Source organism: Tyto alba, unplaced genomic scaffold (assembly GCF_018691265.1).
Source record: "Tyto alba isolate M040663 unplaced genomic scaffold, T.alba_DEE_v4.0 Super-Scaffold_7, whole genome shotgun sequence".
Classification (NCBI taxonomy): Eukaryota; Metazoa; Chordata; class Aves; order Strigiformes; family Tytonidae; genus Tyto; species Tyto alba.
Genome location: NW_024881328.1, coordinates 21511117 through 21529804, shown reverse-complemented (window position 1 = coordinate 21529804; position 18688 = coordinate 21511117). Strand labels below are relative to the sequence as shown.

The window sequence follows — 18688 nt, the reverse complement described above, 5'->3', positions numbered from 1 at the left end:
TATGAACTTTCTTTTCCCACAGAACTCGAAGAATCAAGACAGAAATGCCCACCATGTTGGTATAAATTTGCAAATATTTTCTTGATCTGGGACTGCAGTCCACATTGGTTAAAAGTAAAACATATCGTCAACTTAGTGGTAATGGACCCATTTGTTGACCTGGCTATTACAATTTGCATTGTTTTAAATACACTCTTTATGGCTATGGAACATTATCCAATGACTGAGGAATTCAATAACGTACTTTCAGTTGGAAATCTGGTAAGTCTACTGAGTTTTTATGTTCATGATTTGGAAGGAAGTATGTCTGAAATAACTGAAAGAAGGTTTTTTAACAGCTTTTATTTTGTTCTTCAGAAAGTAGATATATCAGACATTTATTGGCCTCCAGACATGACTATCAGAACATTTTTTGAAATTTCACTGTCAACCCTGGCTCACGTAACTTAGGATACTGTAAAATCAATATACTGCAGTGTTCTGCAAAGCCAAATTAAAAATTTTAAAAATGGCACCAATACTACATTAAGTCCATCTTAAGCAGACGTTGTTTTGTCTAACTACTAAACAAGAAAATGCATTACTTCCATGAAAAAGAAACTATGTAAATAACTGTAGTGTTACTTTTTCAATCGATACAATACAATTCTTTAAATTATGAATGTGTTTTTAATTGCTCTGTTTCCTAAGCACAGGTTTACAGCAGCTGAAAGAGCCATTTCAAAGCATTTCTAGAATTTTCTTTTGTAAAAGACTTTTTATGTGGATTGTTTTCTTCATACACCTTATATAAAACTATGAAAAATATCCTGCAGTACTTCTTCCTATTATAGTTTTAATATCTTTTATCATCAGATAATTAGTAAGATATCTTTTTCTCATGTTGTCAACTATTTTTTCTTCCTTCTACTTCAAAAAGATAAGTTATGAAAGAATTCAGGAGTTAATTTTTTGTAGCTCTGATGCTTTTGAACTGACAGGTTTGATCACATAGATGTATTTGCAGTTGCAGTCCTACTTTGTCCTGTATTTTAAGAATTGATTTCTTATAATGGGATTTTTAAGAATCTTTGTTTTGTAATGAGGGAAAAAGTATCTCCAATCATGTAAATAACTACAGGATTTAGAAGGGAGAATTAGTAAATGGATAGATAACTGGTTTTCATATACTTAAAATAAGGGAAACTGAATCTGAGTTTCCTAATAAAATGTAAAATCTTGTATTGTATCATTATATAGGTTTTGTTTTCCAACCAAGAAAATGCCATATAAATAAATCTTGATGTACATCTGACTACAAAGGGAGTGTGAGAGAACCTGGCTATAAGCACCACACCTTTCCAGTCTTACGCTCCCTGACATAAACCCGTTCTCCAATATAAAGGCTCTTAGGGTTCTCCTACTCCAGTAATTCCACTTTAAAGCTCCTTGAGAATCTCATCATCCTGATCATTAGGAACATAAGTCAGTGTTTCAAACTGTATTTATTCATTCCTACTTCTTCCTCAGTGGTTCCAATGCTGTAGCTTAAAAAATAGTAACCTTTCCCTCTCCAGTGTTTACATCTAGAATGTACTTAAAGACTCTAACTCTATCTTGAGCATTGGAGTTCCTAGGCAGAAGTAGTCAGACTCTTCTCCATCTCCTGATTATCTCAGTCAGATTATTCTCCTTAGCTGTCCCATTTTCTGTTCAGTTTGCTTGAAAATGGGTTATCAAAACCAAAAAAGAAAGCATTTCAGACCAGGGCTCAAGCGGCCTTTAACAGTGGCTTCAGTACATTCCTATACTACAGGAAATTCTTCTAAGACTTCTCTCAAAGCTACTCAGGGTCACTACCTTGGTGGATCCTAAATATGATTCCTACTTCACTCAGCATAGCATCCCAAGATGAGAAACCATTACCAGCAATAACATGTTTAAAATGCATTCCTAAATGTTCTTTCATTCCTGACATTAAAGTGAATGAGCCAGTCAACTTCACTGAACTTGCTGGCAACACCCAGGTGGAAGTTCCTCAGCTTCAGCCAATTCTTGTATCTCAGTTGATCCCCATCTGGTATAAATAATTGTATCTCTGTTGAACTGAGTGGGATTATGGTGGGTAAAGAAGCTGCCCGTCTGGATCTGGCCTCATTCATGCTGCTGTATATTGCAACTAGTATACCAAGAAATATGTTATATCATGTAATTTATTGAAAAGCATTCTGGTTTATGTTGTGAAAATCAAATTTGGGATATTGTTTGTACAGTACATGAGAAAGTCCGTATCCTGATAGAGTTGAAATTGGATTATAAATGTTATAAAACAGAAGTTAATGTAATTTGTTTAATATAAAATTTAACTAATAAAAAAAATTACCTGGTTTGTATGGCACTTGTTAAGGGCAGGTGGGCATAATAAATCACTACAGTACACTGAACTATTTTTAAGTATTATTTTTGGATAAGACATTGCAGATAAGTAGCTTGAATTAAAAGCCTAGACAACTACTAAATCTGTAATACTGTATTTCACAATGAAATAACAAACTGCATTTTGAAATCAGGTCTTCACTGGAATCTTCACAGCAGAAATGTTTCTCAAGATAATTGCAATGGATCCTTACTATTATTTCCAGGAAGGCTGGAATATTTTTGATGGTTTTATTGTAACCCTTAGCTTGGTTGAGCTTGGTCTTGCAGATGTGGAAGGACTCTCAGTTCTTCGGTCATTCAGATTGGTAAATATACATCAGTTGCACTGATTTTTCAGTGGGGCTTCATTAAAATAATAATTTTTTTGCCTTAAAAATTTGCTTGATGTTTGCCTGATTCTGATCCTGATATCTCTTTCATTAGTACAAATCCTTATTACTTGTGGTATCGTACTGTCTTCAATGCAAATTGATAGAGAACCAGACAGAGAGATAACAATTGGTGCCCTTGGCCTTTTTTCCAATGTGTTTATTGTATATACACATTTTAAACATCCTGCTATGCAGAAACAAATTAATTCACTAAATATATTGTGCTCTGGTTGGCACCACGGAAATGATCAGTTCTACAAAAGTAGAAAAGTGGCCCAGATGATTTTAACAGATGAACCTTAGATTTTAAATTCCATCTAATATGACTGGTAGCTTCTTTGGCCTTCAGTAAAATCTATGCTTTGAGCATATCAAGCTCTAACTTCACAAAATTTTGTTGGCTGAACCTTCCATCTTCATGCTTTTAGACAAGAGGATACCCTCTGAACAGTCGTAGTCAAGGCATATTTTGCAGTAATATCCTTCCACAAAATAAATTGAAAATATCTTTGTGTCTTTCTTCCTGGTTGTTCTAACAATAATTTTCTTTTCTTCCAGTTACGAGTTTTCAAATTGGCAAAGTCTTGGCCAACTCTCAATATGCTGATAAAAATTATTGGTAACTCTGTGGGAGCTCTGGGGAATCTGACCCTTGTGCTGGCCATCATCGTGTTCATTTTTGCTGTGGTTGGGATGCAGCTGTTTGGGAAAAACTACAAGGAATGTGTCTGCAAAATCGCAAGTGACTGTGTACTTCCACGCTGGCACATGCAAGATTTTTTCCACTCTTTTTTGATTGTATTTCGAGTGCTGTGTGGAGAATGGATAGAAACGATGTGGGACTGCATGGAGGTTGCTGGCCAAGCCATGTGCCTTACTGTCTTCATGATGGTCATGGTGATTGGAAACCTAGTGGTATGTAATCAAAGTGTTAGGAAAAAATTGTTTGGTGATAGAGTGGGATCAGTCCTGAAGTGAACTAAGTGCTCTGGCTCTGCTTCAACAAAGCTCTTAAGCAGGTGTTTCAAGTGATGCTTAAAGTTAAGCTTAAGAGCTTTTTTGGATTGAGAACAAAGTATTCTGAAACATCAAAATCCTAAGAATTTTAGAGAGAGCACTTAGCCACATTTTTAATTTGTCTTTTGGCTCTTTGTAAATATTTTGTGCTTCAAATAATTTTAGTTTATGGGCTCCTTATAAACCATTTGCTGTGGATTTTTTTATCATTTATCCCATATGATTAGTCACCTAAGTAATCTAATTTCTTCTATGTGACAGGATAAATTAAACTTTTTAATGATGCTGAATAGCAAATCTGTTATCTCCATTTTTTGATTATAATATCTGGCACCAAAATACTTATATACTATGTGGATTTAAAGACACATTTGTAGATATTAGTCAGTTATGGGAATATTTTTGAACAGTGAACGGGACCTAAGCAAAATTTTAAAAACTTAGTTTTTTATGGAGAAGAGAAAAAGTTTGGAGGGTGCTTTTCTTTAGTTATGGGGAATTATTGGAATTTCAGTCTTTGATGTTACTAATACGACAAATTTTAATAAAATAAATGTTCTTTGTTGGGATAAAGTCTAGAATGTCCTTTTTTTTTTTTATCTTTCTTCAGGTACTGAACCTATTTTTGGCCTTGCTCTTGAGCTCATTTAGTGCAGACAACCTTGCTGTGACAGATGATGACAATGAAATGAATAATCTCCAAATTGCTGTAGCAAGAATGCAGAAGGGCATAGATTATGTGAAAAGAAAAGCACGTGAATTCATACAAAAAGCTTTTGTCAAAAAACAAAAGGCTTTAGATGAAATCAAACCACTTGAAGATTTGAACAACAAAAATAGCTGTATTTCTAACCATACAACTGTGGAACTAAGCAAGGACCATGACTATATTAAAGATGTGAATGGAACAACTAGTGGCATAGGCACAGGTAGCAGTGTGGAAAAATACATAATTGATGAAAGCGATTACATGTCATTCATAAACAACCCAAGCCTCACTGTGACAGTGCCCATTGCTGTGGGTGAATCTGACTTTGAAAATCTAAACACAGAGGAATTTAGTAGTGAATCAGACCTGGAAGAAAGCAAAGAGGTATATAGATATTTTGTGCATTTCTCTCAGATCTTTTGCCTTTTTTTTTTTTTTTTTTTTTTTCCCAGCATAAACCAATGTATTCAGTCCTTGATCATTTGTTATTTCGGCACTTCTTTGTATATGGGCACAAATGAGTGTATAAAGAAGGGTTTCATTCTTGATGAACAAAAGTGTGAAAAGGGGTTAAAAATTACATTTTCCAAAAGGAGATAAGAGGCCAGGCAATGGGAGACCAAATTAATCTATGGTCCATATGGTAGTTGCAACAACTGGTAGAGCAGGGCATGCCTCAGCTACAGCCTTACTCCACCAGAAACTTTTGTTTGCCTCCTGTAACAAGGGTGCCATGAGGAGTGTCATACATCTTCTCTCTGCCATTCAAAGTATCCCTCTCTATGGGATTTCTCTGTAAACAGGTATAAACTAGAAAACACAGAGATAATTTATGTATTTCCTGTAGACACTGGAATTCTTCTAGATTTAAAAATCTAGCTCTTCTAGTTTTAACCATAAACTCTTCCATATACTTCAAATTCACTTAGTTTTTAAAACTGAAAAATAGTATGAACAGACAAAAATATCTCATGTTGCTAAGGGAATGACAAAGCAGGCTATAGATATATAAAGCCTTATTGAGAACTGTATTTTTTTAGAATGTATTAAGGCTACAACTGTTCCTTTACATGACTTTTTGTCTGTTGCTATATTAACAAAATTATTAAAATTGATTTGATAATATAATTTTCAAAGCAACTCCACCCTCAGTGACTTAGCCTGTTGACATTTTAGTTAAATCAGAAAATTATCTTTCCAGGCATGTAACGAAATTAGTTTTCTGACTTGAGGAACCTCAACCTTAAACTAGCTAGTGTCCATCTGGTAGCAATCCAGTTTCTTTGTGGGATAGCTCATCTTCCCCCACCACTGTTGTATTGTTAACAGTACTCCAGACACATAATTCTAGTCTAGCTGAATGCTTTACTGCCATCACTTCAGTGTGCATAAACCTTGTAGTATTCTCAACAAAAACCCAGTGTTAAGCTAAGTGCAATATTTGGATCCTCCCCCGAGAAAGAAGACCTGTACAAAACAGCCTTTCCCCACAACAGCCTACTTCAGAGACAGTGTTGTTCCCATTTCCCAAGTAAGTTTTGAAGCATTAATATTTCTTTTCCTGCTAAATATTAGCCAAAATGGTTTATAATTTGGCTTTGACTCAAGCTTCTGGACCACTGCCACAATAGAGGTCATAAGAATGTATTTGAGCACAATATGAACTTGCTCCATCAGGAAAAATTTCTAAATAAAACAACATTTAAACAAAGATCCATTGGAGAAAAGTGACTGATCACCTACTCTCTCCGCAACTGCCTTAATGCTAGCCACTCCAGTCCATTGTAGAGCAGGCAGGCAGTCAAATGGAGTGACACAGGCTGGTTTGTGACTGACCAATGGGGCATAGATTCAGTTTAGGAAAGCTTTCTGTAAATGTGCTGCTACCTGTAGGACCAGGATTACTTTTATCCCACTGAGAAAGTACTGTGGCATTTCTGACTTCCTCCAGAAGCTTATGAAAGAGCAGCTCTGTTATGTAGTTTTCTGTGGAAAATGCATGCAGCAGTGCTGTTTTGGATTTGAGTCCAACTCCTTATCTTATATTGACTGTTAGTATAATGGGACTGTATAAAAGAAGTTATAAACAGCAGAACAACAGAGTCTTTGAATTATCTGAGTTTTTGGTGAGACCCCATGTACAAAAGACTGTATAGATTCTCTACTTCTCAGGCCAGAGGACACAAACAAGCGAGTTCCAGCTGGCTTCAGACCATACTCAGTTTTTCAGCACCATTCCTGGAGTTTTACAGTGCTGGCCACGACCCTTTTTTGCTGACTGGGTCAGCTCTAAAAGTGGGGCATTTCTGTGGGGGGATTTGTTTGCTATTTTCTCTAGTTTTGTTTTGGTTATCATCTGAGTACTATTTCCTCCCTTATCAAAGCGACAAATTAATATTCTTAAAACTATTAATTAGACTGTTAATTTCAAAGATCTTAATTTTAGTGTACAAAAAAGTATCTGACAATGATACTACAGAAAATCTGTTTCTTAGAAGAAAATAGAGAAATAAAAAGGTTTTTTTCCAAAACTGAAAGAGCTTTGGAAAAATTTTGAAAAGTATTTTTAGAATTATTTTGAAAAGTGGTAAATCATACTGCAGAGGATGATTTGTGAAAATTTGATTACTAGAAGTATACAATATATTTGTAAAAATATCAGAGAGGCAACTGTCTAATGTAATTTGGAAAAAAACCCTCTATAAATTGGTTCTTGAGACAAATGACAGCCTGAAACTGGATACATCAACCCATTTTCCTGATAAAGTTGAAACTTTGCTCTTCCAATCTCTCTAGTCACCACAAGATTAAATTAACTAAAACCTGGCTACTTAAAATATTGCAAATTTTATTAAGCACCATGCAACTCATTATAAATGAGTTCTGGAATTGTTACTGAAAAACAGACTGGCTACTGCTTTTGTAATAGTTTTTTTGTTAGGGTTTGGGGATTTTTTTGTCCTCAATATCAAAAAGCCTGCTGCTACCTAGCACTGATGAACCTTTATAGCATTTATTCCATTATTTTGTTTACCTCTATATCCTTAAATATGTTTCCTTCACAATTTTTACCCAGTCTTTAGCCACAGCACAAAACAGCTAGATTGCAACTAGGCCCCAGCTGCACGTTACAAAATTTTTAGAATTTTTAGGATGAGGATTAGCTTAAATACATTCATTTTTTAAAATTTTGATTTCTACCTTACAATTCTCTCTCTTTATGCTCATCATGTTATTGAAAGTTTTATTAGGTTAGAAAACACAATCTGATGTTTTATGAGCCATCCTTAAGGTACCTCAGCATTACTGTATGCAGATTCTGCTTGACTCTGAGCTATACTTACAGTAATTTCAATCTGGACTTGCTGACCTCTGAAGTATAGCCTCCTCTGCTAATCAGTGCTTTTTTCCTTCATTCCTCTGAGCTCCCACCTCATTTATATACTTATATTTAGGCTCTTACCTGCTTTTCAGTAGATGCTACAGATTCCTGCGGATATATATTTAGCCTTCTTTACTTCTATGTAGGTCAAGAGATCATTGCCACTTATGGCTAGTTGTGGAAATAAATCTTTGCAGGCGTAGCATCACAATTCATAGTTTTCAGTTTAAAGCATGACTGTGTTTAAAGCCTCATCTATCACTGATACACCTTCTATTTAATGGATCCATACAATGCAGAATGAAAATCAAAGACTGTACAAATTTCACATATGTTTATCAGCAATTTACTGATGTTGAATAATAGAACATTCAAAACCAAAGCAGAATTATTTGCTTATTCTGAAAATAACTAGTATTTGCCTTAAAACTATTTACTGTGCATTTGTGATGCTTATTTTTTCCCTTTACAGAAGTTAAATACGTCTAGTTCATCCGAAGGTAGCACAGTTGATATTGGACTTCCTGCAGAAGAGCAACCAGAAGCTGAACCTGAAGAAGCCCAGGAACCAGAGGCCTGCTTCACAGAAGGTGTTTGTAACAAAAATGCTAATAATGCTTATTCATGAAATATTGAATAATTCTCTATTTAAACTAAGTATTAATATTTATGTATTTAATTACTTTTGTTAATGTTTAAACAGTGATTATTAGTGATAGTACTTTTAGAACATAATTTACCATATGGATACTGATACTACAATTATACTATATATCGGATAAACAATTAAGAAAACATTTTATCAGAAATTTATCATTATTTTTAAAATAATAAAAATATATTATTGAAAGTTTTGTTTTAGTGTGAGCTACTGTATCCTGAGTTTAGTTACAGTCTCTTAGATAATAAAATAACACACTATTTTTATACTATTCTTCATAGATACCTGTCAAAATGCTTAATAATTTGCACATTACTGAAACAGCTATCGAGTGGTAAATAAAAACTGCACCTGGATGGTCTTGTGCAAAATGCTAAGTGGTCTTTCTACAAATTAGCGAAAGGAGAAGGAAGAGCCTTTGTGTGCCACCTGGGTCAAGAACAGTCTCACCTGGTGGATTTGTTCATTTTTCATGCTTCCTTCCACTGGCCCTTTTACACAACCCAATAAAACAAGGATCTTTTCATAAACTTTATTTGCAAGAGCATTATGTTGTGTTTAAAACATCAACGTTAAATGTTTAAAACAGTAATGTAAGAATACAAATGCCATTTTTTTGTATCTAAGCTAAAGTTAGAGTTTGGAAAATAAATGCTACTGTCAGTTCTGGAGTTGGGTTAATTCTAGACATGATAACGGACATTTCATTAGAAATTTACACTGAACTAGTAAGAAATAGTCCTGTAATAAACTTGGATTTGGCAAAGAAAATAGCATAATTGATTACTAGTATTTTTCTACCTAATTGAAAGAAGAAACAAAATCAACTCAGCAGCTAAATCATAAAAGCTTAAATAAATTAAGGACAGAAGTTAGCGAAGTTAGCTGCTACTGAAAAGCTCAGAACTCAAGATGCTTACATTTTTTCATACAGTAATTGCAACATTGTCTGAATGTAGTATCCCAAACAAAAGAAAGTACAATTTAATAACACTTGCCCATATCTTACTACATAAACCTACTATTCATTTTGGTGAGTTTGTATATTTTTACTCATACTTTGTATTTTGTAATTTGGTTTCATGTCGCATGGACTTTTATCTTTTTGTGTGCACTGTACTGAGCACTTAGTTCTTGATAAATTAAAATAATTTCTTCTCACTCTTTCATTTAATTGTAAATTCCAATTGCCTTCAGTGTTAAATTTTTTTTTGTGTTGGAGAAGAAGATCATCTAGGTGAAAATCTATTGGGTTTTTACTAAATAGCACAGATTCTGAAAAAGTAACATTGTATCATTAACAGATGCATAAACAAAATTAATGCAATTCAACAATTTTTTTTTTTCACCCTCAATACATACACTGTTTTAAAGGCTGTGTACGAAGGTTCAAGTGTTGTCAAGTAAGTGTAGAAGAAGGAAGAGGAAAGCAGTGGTGGAACCTTAGAAAAACCTGCTTCAAGATTGTTGAACACAACTGGTTTGAGACTTTCATTGTCTTTATGATTCTCCTCAGTAGTGGAGCTCTGGTAAGTAAAACATGAACAGAGAGTCAGAAACATAAAAGTTGGCTCTTCAAACACTGTTTTAACTTTGTTTTCTCCACCAGAAAGAATACACAATTCCACGTCTTCAAAGGACAGGACTAAATTTTAGTTGGGTCTTTGAAAGAATGGTCGAAAAAATCTCTTCTCAATAGTATATCAAAAAAAGGACAGACATTGTTTAGAGAGAGCTTAACTGCTTTGCTGAAAGTGATAGTGATGCACCTGAAACAGGGAGAGGGACAACATGTGAAGAAGAGAACATGTTTAACTTTGTTATTTGAGTTTGCTCTCTAGTTTTACTGGTGTTTACTGATATAACTCAGGGAAAAGACCTCTCACTGATGAAAAAATAAAGAGTTTAGTAGTAGCTGTAATGGCATAAACAGCTCACAATACCTTGGAGGAGCCAGAGCTGGCTTACACACTCTTACAGATGTTATGTGCTAGAACAGCAAGAAAGATTATGACTGTATACTTGTAATGATTAAATTCTAAGAATAAGATTTTTTTTTATTTATACTTCTAATTCAGATTCTACTGACTCATACTCGTGTAGACTAAAGGGATATCTGTAGAAACATTAATTTGCTTTAAGTTTAAGTGTGTAAGGGCAGAATAAAAAGAAGCCAACCACAATATAAATCTATAACAATAAAAGAAACAAAACACACCAATAATATATTATTTCACAAATACAAATAACGAGAAAAAATGAAGGAATTGGAGATGAACTGTTAAATAAAGGTGAGCCTGGATACATACTGAGCTGAATTTTCTTAGACAAACTACTTGCCCTGAGGTAACATAAAGTATATCTAGCATCTACCCTGGTAGATGCAAGTACCCTTTGGTAAATTACTCAAGTTCCTACATCATAAAAAAAAAAAAAAAAATGTTACAAAGTTGTATTATAAACTCTTTAAACCATTTCCAACACTTTAAAATACCATTAATGGCTAGCAGTTTATGATTATACCTATCGTTATTTTTGGTTAAATCTTTAAGAATCATTCTGCTTTTGTTTGGCCTAATATCAACACAACCATCAAACAGGTAGCTTTTACTCAACACCATGTGACACCTTCCCTGTGATTTAGAAACATTAGAAAAAAACCATTAGATAGAAGTGACACTCCCATGCCTTTTCTTGAAGAAATATTGTTTCCATTTTTTGTTGCTTTTTTGTTGTTGTTGTTACAAACTGATGTTCGTTCAATAACAAAAGAGAATAACAAATATCCTTGAATTTTTTTACTCACAGGCTTTTGAAGACATATATATTGAACAGCGTAAAACTATTAAGACCATGCTGGAATATGCTGACAAGGTCTTCACTTACATCTTCATTCTGGAAATGCTGCTGAAGTGGGTGGCATATGGCTATCAAACATACTTTACTAATGCCTGGTGCTGGCTGGACTTCCTGATTGTTGATGTATGTAGTATATTTCCCAGGTGTTACTTTAATACTTTTTTTATCTGAATTGTTTTAATTACATGCTCTACAATCATAGTGTCTATACATACCAACTAGTTTACTTTTCAGTTTAAAAAGTAAGGTAGATGGACATAAATCCATATTTTTCTGTCTTTCACTTTGTAGTTACAATACTGCCTTCCTATACCACAGAGTTAAGAAAGACTGGAAGTTCTCCTGCTACCAGAAGAACCTCACATGGTAGCCCCACAAGCAGTTAAAGGGTTTATCCCAACACTGCTGTTGAATGATGTCGTGCTGTCCTCCATTCTGCCCATGCCTGCTCATTCCCGCCTTCAGACGCACCTGCTGTGGTCTGTTGCATCCAGCATTTAGATGGGTGTCTGGTCCACCAGACATCAGACATACATCTGAATTAAAACTCCTCTGGCAAGAAAATGAACATCATGTCCACAGATTTCAGCATATGGCTGAATTAGGGTTTTACCAGGAATGAAAGATGTATCTGTAGCATTGGTGGTGTGGCTTGCTTAGTATTAAAGTCCAGTAAATATTACCGATCTTGCAGCCTTCATAGTCATGTTTGAAATCAGGCTCAATAATCTTTCCTGCAAGGGTTATCTCATAGTTATAACTCTACTGTGCTGTGAAATGGGGGAGACCATTTCTTGCTGCTGCTACAATTACGGAGAATTTAAGAGGTAATGTCATAAGTATATGCCCTTGAGAAAACCTCCAATGTGCAGAAACACATACTGTTTCTGCAGCCTATGAAGTTCTATGTTTGAAATTAAAATACTATGTTTTACATAGTTATGAGATCACAACCAGCCGCTACATTTTTAAGATAGACATTTCTGGTTAAAATTTATAGGAAAAACAAGTATTAAACAAGCTCAATTTTAAAATGAAGATGTATTTTGTCCTGGTTTCAATGACTTAGAAACAGACACTGAATACATAAAAGGTGAACTTCATAATCAGTTATTTGCCCAAAGAATTGCTAAAAATCTAATAGTTTCTGAATGCGTTCCCAGCATACAGGGGCTAATCAAAGCAGTTAATTTTTTTGAGCTTTGTTTTGAGAGGGGTGCCTAAAACTTTTTGAGTTGTGTATATTATGGGTTAAATATATGTAGGATTAAACTTCACATATACAGCTACAGATAACCATGTTCAAACATAATACTCATACAAAGAAAGTACCTTCTCTTTGGAAAACATTTTCATTCTTCAGTATCTAAATTCTTCCCAAAATTGGTACCTAAGTGACATCTATAACAAAAAGCTTGAAGAAGCATGTAAGCAGAAGCACCTGTTCCTTTTCTAAACTCACTTTCACGAATATTTGACCTTATTCTGATCATAATATGCCAAACAGACATCTTGTGAATGTGACGGTATAACGCATATTCAAGTGTCTGAATAAGCTCATGATTAAATCCTTGTTTAAAAAATCTAGAATCTAGATATATTCTTTAATTTTGCTTTAGATGATGGCAGCTTGAAAGTTTTCAGCAGTATGATGAATGTGCTGGAGAAAGAATTTCAGATTTCAGAAGAGCTTAGTTTTGTAAGTTGCTAGAGCTCAGGATTGACAAGTACAAAAAAAGCTACTAATTTTTAAAAGCTAAAGATTTCACACATAATGCTTGTTTTTAAATATGGTTCATAAAGAGCACTGTCCTAGAGTTTTCTTTACCTGATGCATTGTCTGTATAATGAAAGACTACATAAGACCATTATGCTATTTTTGGCCCCGTAAGAAGTTAAGGAATTAGAACAGCATAATGAAGGAACATTTAGGGGAAATGGGAAAAAAAAACAGAAAGTATTACTTTGGACAAGAGGCATAGCAAATGTATACAATATGGTATTTCTCACTGAGATAATGTAGGGACGTAGAATATATAATGGCCTGTGGAGTTCTACTACCTATGGAACTGTTCTTATAAGGTCTTTAAGAAATAACATAATCCAGGTTAATGTCAGCCTGTAGAGCACATAAATTCGGCAATCAGGCAAAGGGATTAGTCAATGTAAATGAATATTGAAAAATTAATCATTTCTACCAATTTCCAGAGGAGCAGTGTTACTTTGTGACCCATCTCTTAATTCAAAACAGGTTTCAATCATTTCTCTTTCAGTTGTGGGCAATCAAATGGGCACTATCAACTATAATTACTGATCCTAACAGCATGGTAAAACAAAGAAAAAGTGAAAGGAATACCTAAATTGGCAAAAAGGAGAGATTAATTTAGTTTGCTTTTCGCAGTTTTAAATCCCCTCAAATCACTAGCAAAATATGAAATTCAGCAGTATCGATGTTTACAGATATTGTTACTCTGTGGTATTTTTGTTTGTTATTTAATGATCCTACTCTTCTTTCATATTACCTTTTGTTTGTTTGTTTCTTTATTTGTCTTTTGTTTAAAAGTCCTCCTATTCCTGAAGAAAGTGGTCCAAAATTAGATTCTTCTAAAGAAGTTTGTATCTCACATCTATGGTATGTAAAGTAGTATGTACAATATAATAATTTTTACTTTCCTGTTTTCATATAGGTCTCTCTGGTTAGCTTAACAGCAAATGCATTGGGTTACTCTGAACTGGGTGCCATTAAATCCCTTAGGACACTAAGAGCTTTGAGACCTCTAAGAGCTTTGTCACGATTTGAAGGCATGAGGGTAAGACAACATGAAAGAATCTGAAACTATGCATGCATAGAAAGAATCCATGCATGCAGAATAAGGAATGACAAGTCTATGCAGAAAGGCTGCACTATCTTTTTATCTCTTGCATATCTTTTACTAACAGATAAGCAAAAAGCTTCATCAATTCACCTAAATCCATATGCAGTATCACATACAAGTTACATTCATAAAGGTTACTTTACTTTCTAGCCAATCTCAGGAGTTTTCCATATAAGAAATTGTAATTATCAACTATAAATTCTCTTAACAGACTATTAATAATGAATAAAATGTAACAAGATTTTGTTATTTTTTTTTACTGATAAACATATCACAATATTTATACATTGATCTACTTTAGTATTTGTTAATAAATATAATTTCTGTTACCAGTTGAAATCCTTCATTTTTGTTTATATTTGATAAACCACCTTTGGTCTAACCTCACTGAATTTTACTAGATGGTATTAGAGATATATTCATACCCACTACTGCTTTAAATCTATTTCTGAGTTTGGCTGACTTTAAAAACAAACGAAGTTATTTGATTTCTATATGAAATGATTATTTTTGTAAGGTAAATGTTTTTTCTTATTTCAACAAATCACTATTCAATATTCAGTACAATGTATATAAGGTTATTTCTTACTTACTCCAAGTAACTTAGAGGCCCTGCTTACTATTCATCTCACTCAAGAAAGCATTTTAACATATTTTTTCATTTGTTTATACCTTCTGTTCCTTAAAGCCACTGAATACAAACTAACTCTATATGCATGTCATTGAAATATGTTTTGAGAGAATGCTCTTTGCTACTTCATGGAAATATAAGAGGAAACAATGCGCTAATGAGTTTTAAGTCAATTATAAACCAGTGGAATAGCCTGGAATATACTGTTTGAACAACCTTTAGATACAAATCTAAACTTAATCAAGTCAGATTGAGGTTAGAATTCTGTTCCTTAAATTGTATTCATCAGGCTACATATCTCTACTTCAGAATGCATCAGAAAAAAATATTGCTAACCAATGATTACTAAATATATTTCAGTTTACTGTAGCAAATTGACTTTTAACAGTTTTTCTCATCATTTGAAATTCATGAATTGATATTCAGTAGGATAAGAGCTGGTCAAGTACTACAGAATGTACAAATTTTCATTTAAGTTTGGAATGACTATTTGATTTAGACATTTTCTTTTCATCTTTCTTTGTACTTACTGTTCATGAACATTCAGATAAATGTGATTCTGTGCCCAGAAATGTCAGGAAATTGCTGTTAGCTTTACTTTTCTAACAATGTTCTGGTCAGCTGCAGGAGGACTGAGAGACCAGAAGAGAACTTACACAGGGACAAGAAATGCAACTCTTTTCACGAAGTTGGAAAAAACACATAATTTATATAAAGATAATGTCAAAATTGAATGACAAATGTTTTATTCAATTTTTCTTTATCGTTACATGATTGCCTTAGTAAATTTTCCACTTAAAAGATTTAGGATATTCACACTCAAAGAAAAGTACCTGTTATTTGAAATTTACTTACTACTTTCCCTTATTTCTCACTGAGTAACTATGAAACTGCCAGAAGGCTAATCCTATGACAGAATTTCAGACACACAACATGAACAATTCATAATCAACTTACTGTGTAGGAATCACAGACAAGTCTGGAAAAGCAAAAATGGTTTCAGCTCTGTCTTCCAATATTAATGATAATCAGTGAAGTACCCGATTCTGGTCACTTAGCAAATTTGACTGGCCAACTGTATAGCCCTTTTCTTCACTATTAGTTACATGCACTTCTGAAAATGTTTTTTCCAAAGTATTCACGACAGCTCATTGACAGATAGTAGCATTACCTTATGAATGACTCACGAACAGTAAAAAGATTCAAATAATAAATAATTGACCAGCTCATGATAAGACTACAGTCAAATTACAGTCTCCTCAGAAACTGAGTTCATTTATTAAAAAACTGTAAAACCAGATTCTTTTATCTGCCAGCAGAACGTAAAAATAAATCAACCCTCTTTGCATTCTTATATTGCCTGTACCTACGCTGAGCTGTGACAAAGCGAGCTGAGTTTTTATTCAGCATGTATTTATAATTCTAATGTTTAACCCCATGTTCAAAACTGTGCAAATTTTGCCTTGAAAATATAAGAGTTCATATGTATTCCACAAAACTCCCTGTATGCAAAAACCTCTGCATCAAATAATCTGCTAATTTTTCAGCTACTTTAAATTAATCTTTTTCTGAAACATGTTTACCGTTCTGGTGAATTGGAAGGCATTTTATATAGCCAGTAAATACTAATAACTATTCTATTATACCTAGATATGAAACATGCTTCACTTTTTAAGTTATATTCTTATAAGTCTACAGTTATACTCTGTAGTTACAACTTCATTTTTTAATTATGCTGTTTCATAAATGGGATGAATTCTCTTTTCAAAGTGAATATAACATATGAACCACTTGCAGCAAAATAGGGTACAAGTGGTCCATAGTCTGTGCTTGGCTTGAGCACAGAAGTGAATTTTGCCATATTAAATGCATTTAAAATATCTGCTAGTATACTGAATTCTGAGAAATTTTAATACTTTCTATAGTGAATCTCAAAACCAACTCCACCCAGATGCTGGAAGGCAAAGTAAAGAATTGCTTTAATTTAATTTAAATTTCTGTCTTAGGGTTTATATCCTCATCTCAGTGGATGTACTAAGCAGAAGGATCTGCAAACTGAGATTTGAATATACCCATTGCTTTTTGTTTAGCTTTTTAGTACTTGCAATATAATGCTTTTGCGCTAGTTCTGAATTGGTATGCTACTTGTAAATGTAGAATACTGAGTATACATTGCTTTGCTGAGTTAGAGAATTAAGTGACAATAAAGCATGTATTTGTGTCTAATTTCACAAAATAAAGCATGTCATGCCGTGCTTGATTTATTTATTAGAGAAATAGTAGAAGGCAGCAAACAATCTGAAATCTACTTGCACTTTCAGTTTTGCATGCCTTATGCATATTTCTGGCTGATGGCTTTAAACATTTACTGTATTTCAAATTTCCAGTCCAATTTCGTAAATTGTAAAACTAAATTAGTGTATTTGATGTCTTAAATATCCTCTAAAATTCAATGGCTATTCCTTAGATTCCCTTACCAGGAAGGCAATATTGAGGCATTTTCAAGAGTACTCCAAACTTCATTAGTAGAAAAGAAACATTTCTCATATGATTGAGTTATAAAACATAACATCAAGTGTCTGTCATTACAGATTCACGACTAATAACAGGCTATATATTTCTATTTCATATAGGATAACCTTTCTTCAGCTTGGATGGGGTGGACCACTGGTTCCTCCCCTTATCTGTATTATGGGTACAGTATTTCCCCCTTTTCTACCCTTAATGATTACAGTGTGACTTAATCACTACATTGTGTATTTAGGGTTAGAAGGAGAGACAATCTCATTTGAAAACCCAATAGCAGCAAATCTAGATTATATATATTCACCCTACACCCCGTCTTAGTTGCTTTATATCTTTGGAAATAATCATTTGAATTTTCTGATATTACAGAAATAACATTAAAACTTTTGAGAAAATCAGTATTGTTATTTAGAGTTATCTGAGTTCTTTTTGCAGGAGAAAGGTACCTCAGCTATTTTTAGATTTTTAGATGCTTTTTTAACCAAGATAAAAAATGGATTTCTCTAAAAATTTGAATCTGGCTTCCACAATGTTTTGGAAAATCTGTGGTTTACACTGTAGCTACATACATTCAAAAATACCCTATAGAAAGTTTTGAACATTACTTGTAATATATTAAGCATGCACCAAAACACTATGATCTGAATTGTCACAACTATAGATATTTATATAATTGCAGTTTAAATTTTTGTATAATTTTTAAACCCCTATATGTTACATTAATACAACACTCCAAAGTGTATATAGATAATGTGAGACATAGTATAACACATATAATCCTTTCTTGCAATATGAATTCAGTCTTTTTTGTTGGAAACTAGCTTTTGTAACTTTTATAATATGCCAATAAGAATATTATTTTTGTAGTATCTTTCTTAGGGTTTAGTAATGTCCTGCAGGAGACATGTCAGTGATATAAACAATTTACATTCACTATCAGATCCTTAGTCCAGTTCTTAGACTGCATTTCCAGCAAGCAACAACTGTAGGAGGGTATCATTCGTGCAGGGGTTTTTATAGCTTCAGTGTAAATGATGTGTCAACATAAACAGCATTCACTGTAAATTTAGCATCTTATCTCACAGTTAAGAATTATGTATTCACTCTCAAGAAAGTGTATTCACTATCTTCTGCAAGTTTCTCTTAAATATAGAGAATATACTTTGTTGATCAAAAGATTACGCACTTCGAAGAATTTTTTGAGGACTGTGATCCTATTCATTATCTTTGAATTTTAA

The 18688-nt window shown here is 33.5% G+C and overlaps 1 protein-coding gene across 5 annotated transcripts in view; it reads left to right on the top strand.

Moving 5' to 3' along the window:
• The window catches only part of LOC104358686 (sodium channel protein type 1 subunit alpha), a 97369-nt gene that overhangs the window by 54167 nt on the left and 24514 nt on the right, over nt 1-18688 (top strand). For all 5 annotated transcript variants that reach the window (XM_042784348.1, XM_042784344.1, XM_042784349.1 and 2 more), the window contains exons 14-21: nt 23-261; nt 2550-2723; nt 3348-3704; nt 4417-4899; nt 8370-8487; nt 9933-10087; nt 11367-11540; nt 14105-14227. In XM_042784348.1, the coding sequence (XP_042640282.1) occupies nt 23-261; nt 2550-2723; nt 3348-3704; nt 4417-4899; nt 8370-8487; nt 9933-10087; nt 11367-11540; nt 14105-14227 (1823 nt within the window). The remainder of the gene's footprint in view (nt 1-22; nt 262-2549; nt 2724-3347; nt 3705-4416; nt 4900-8369; nt 8488-9932; nt 10088-11366; nt 11541-14104; nt 14228-18688) is intronic.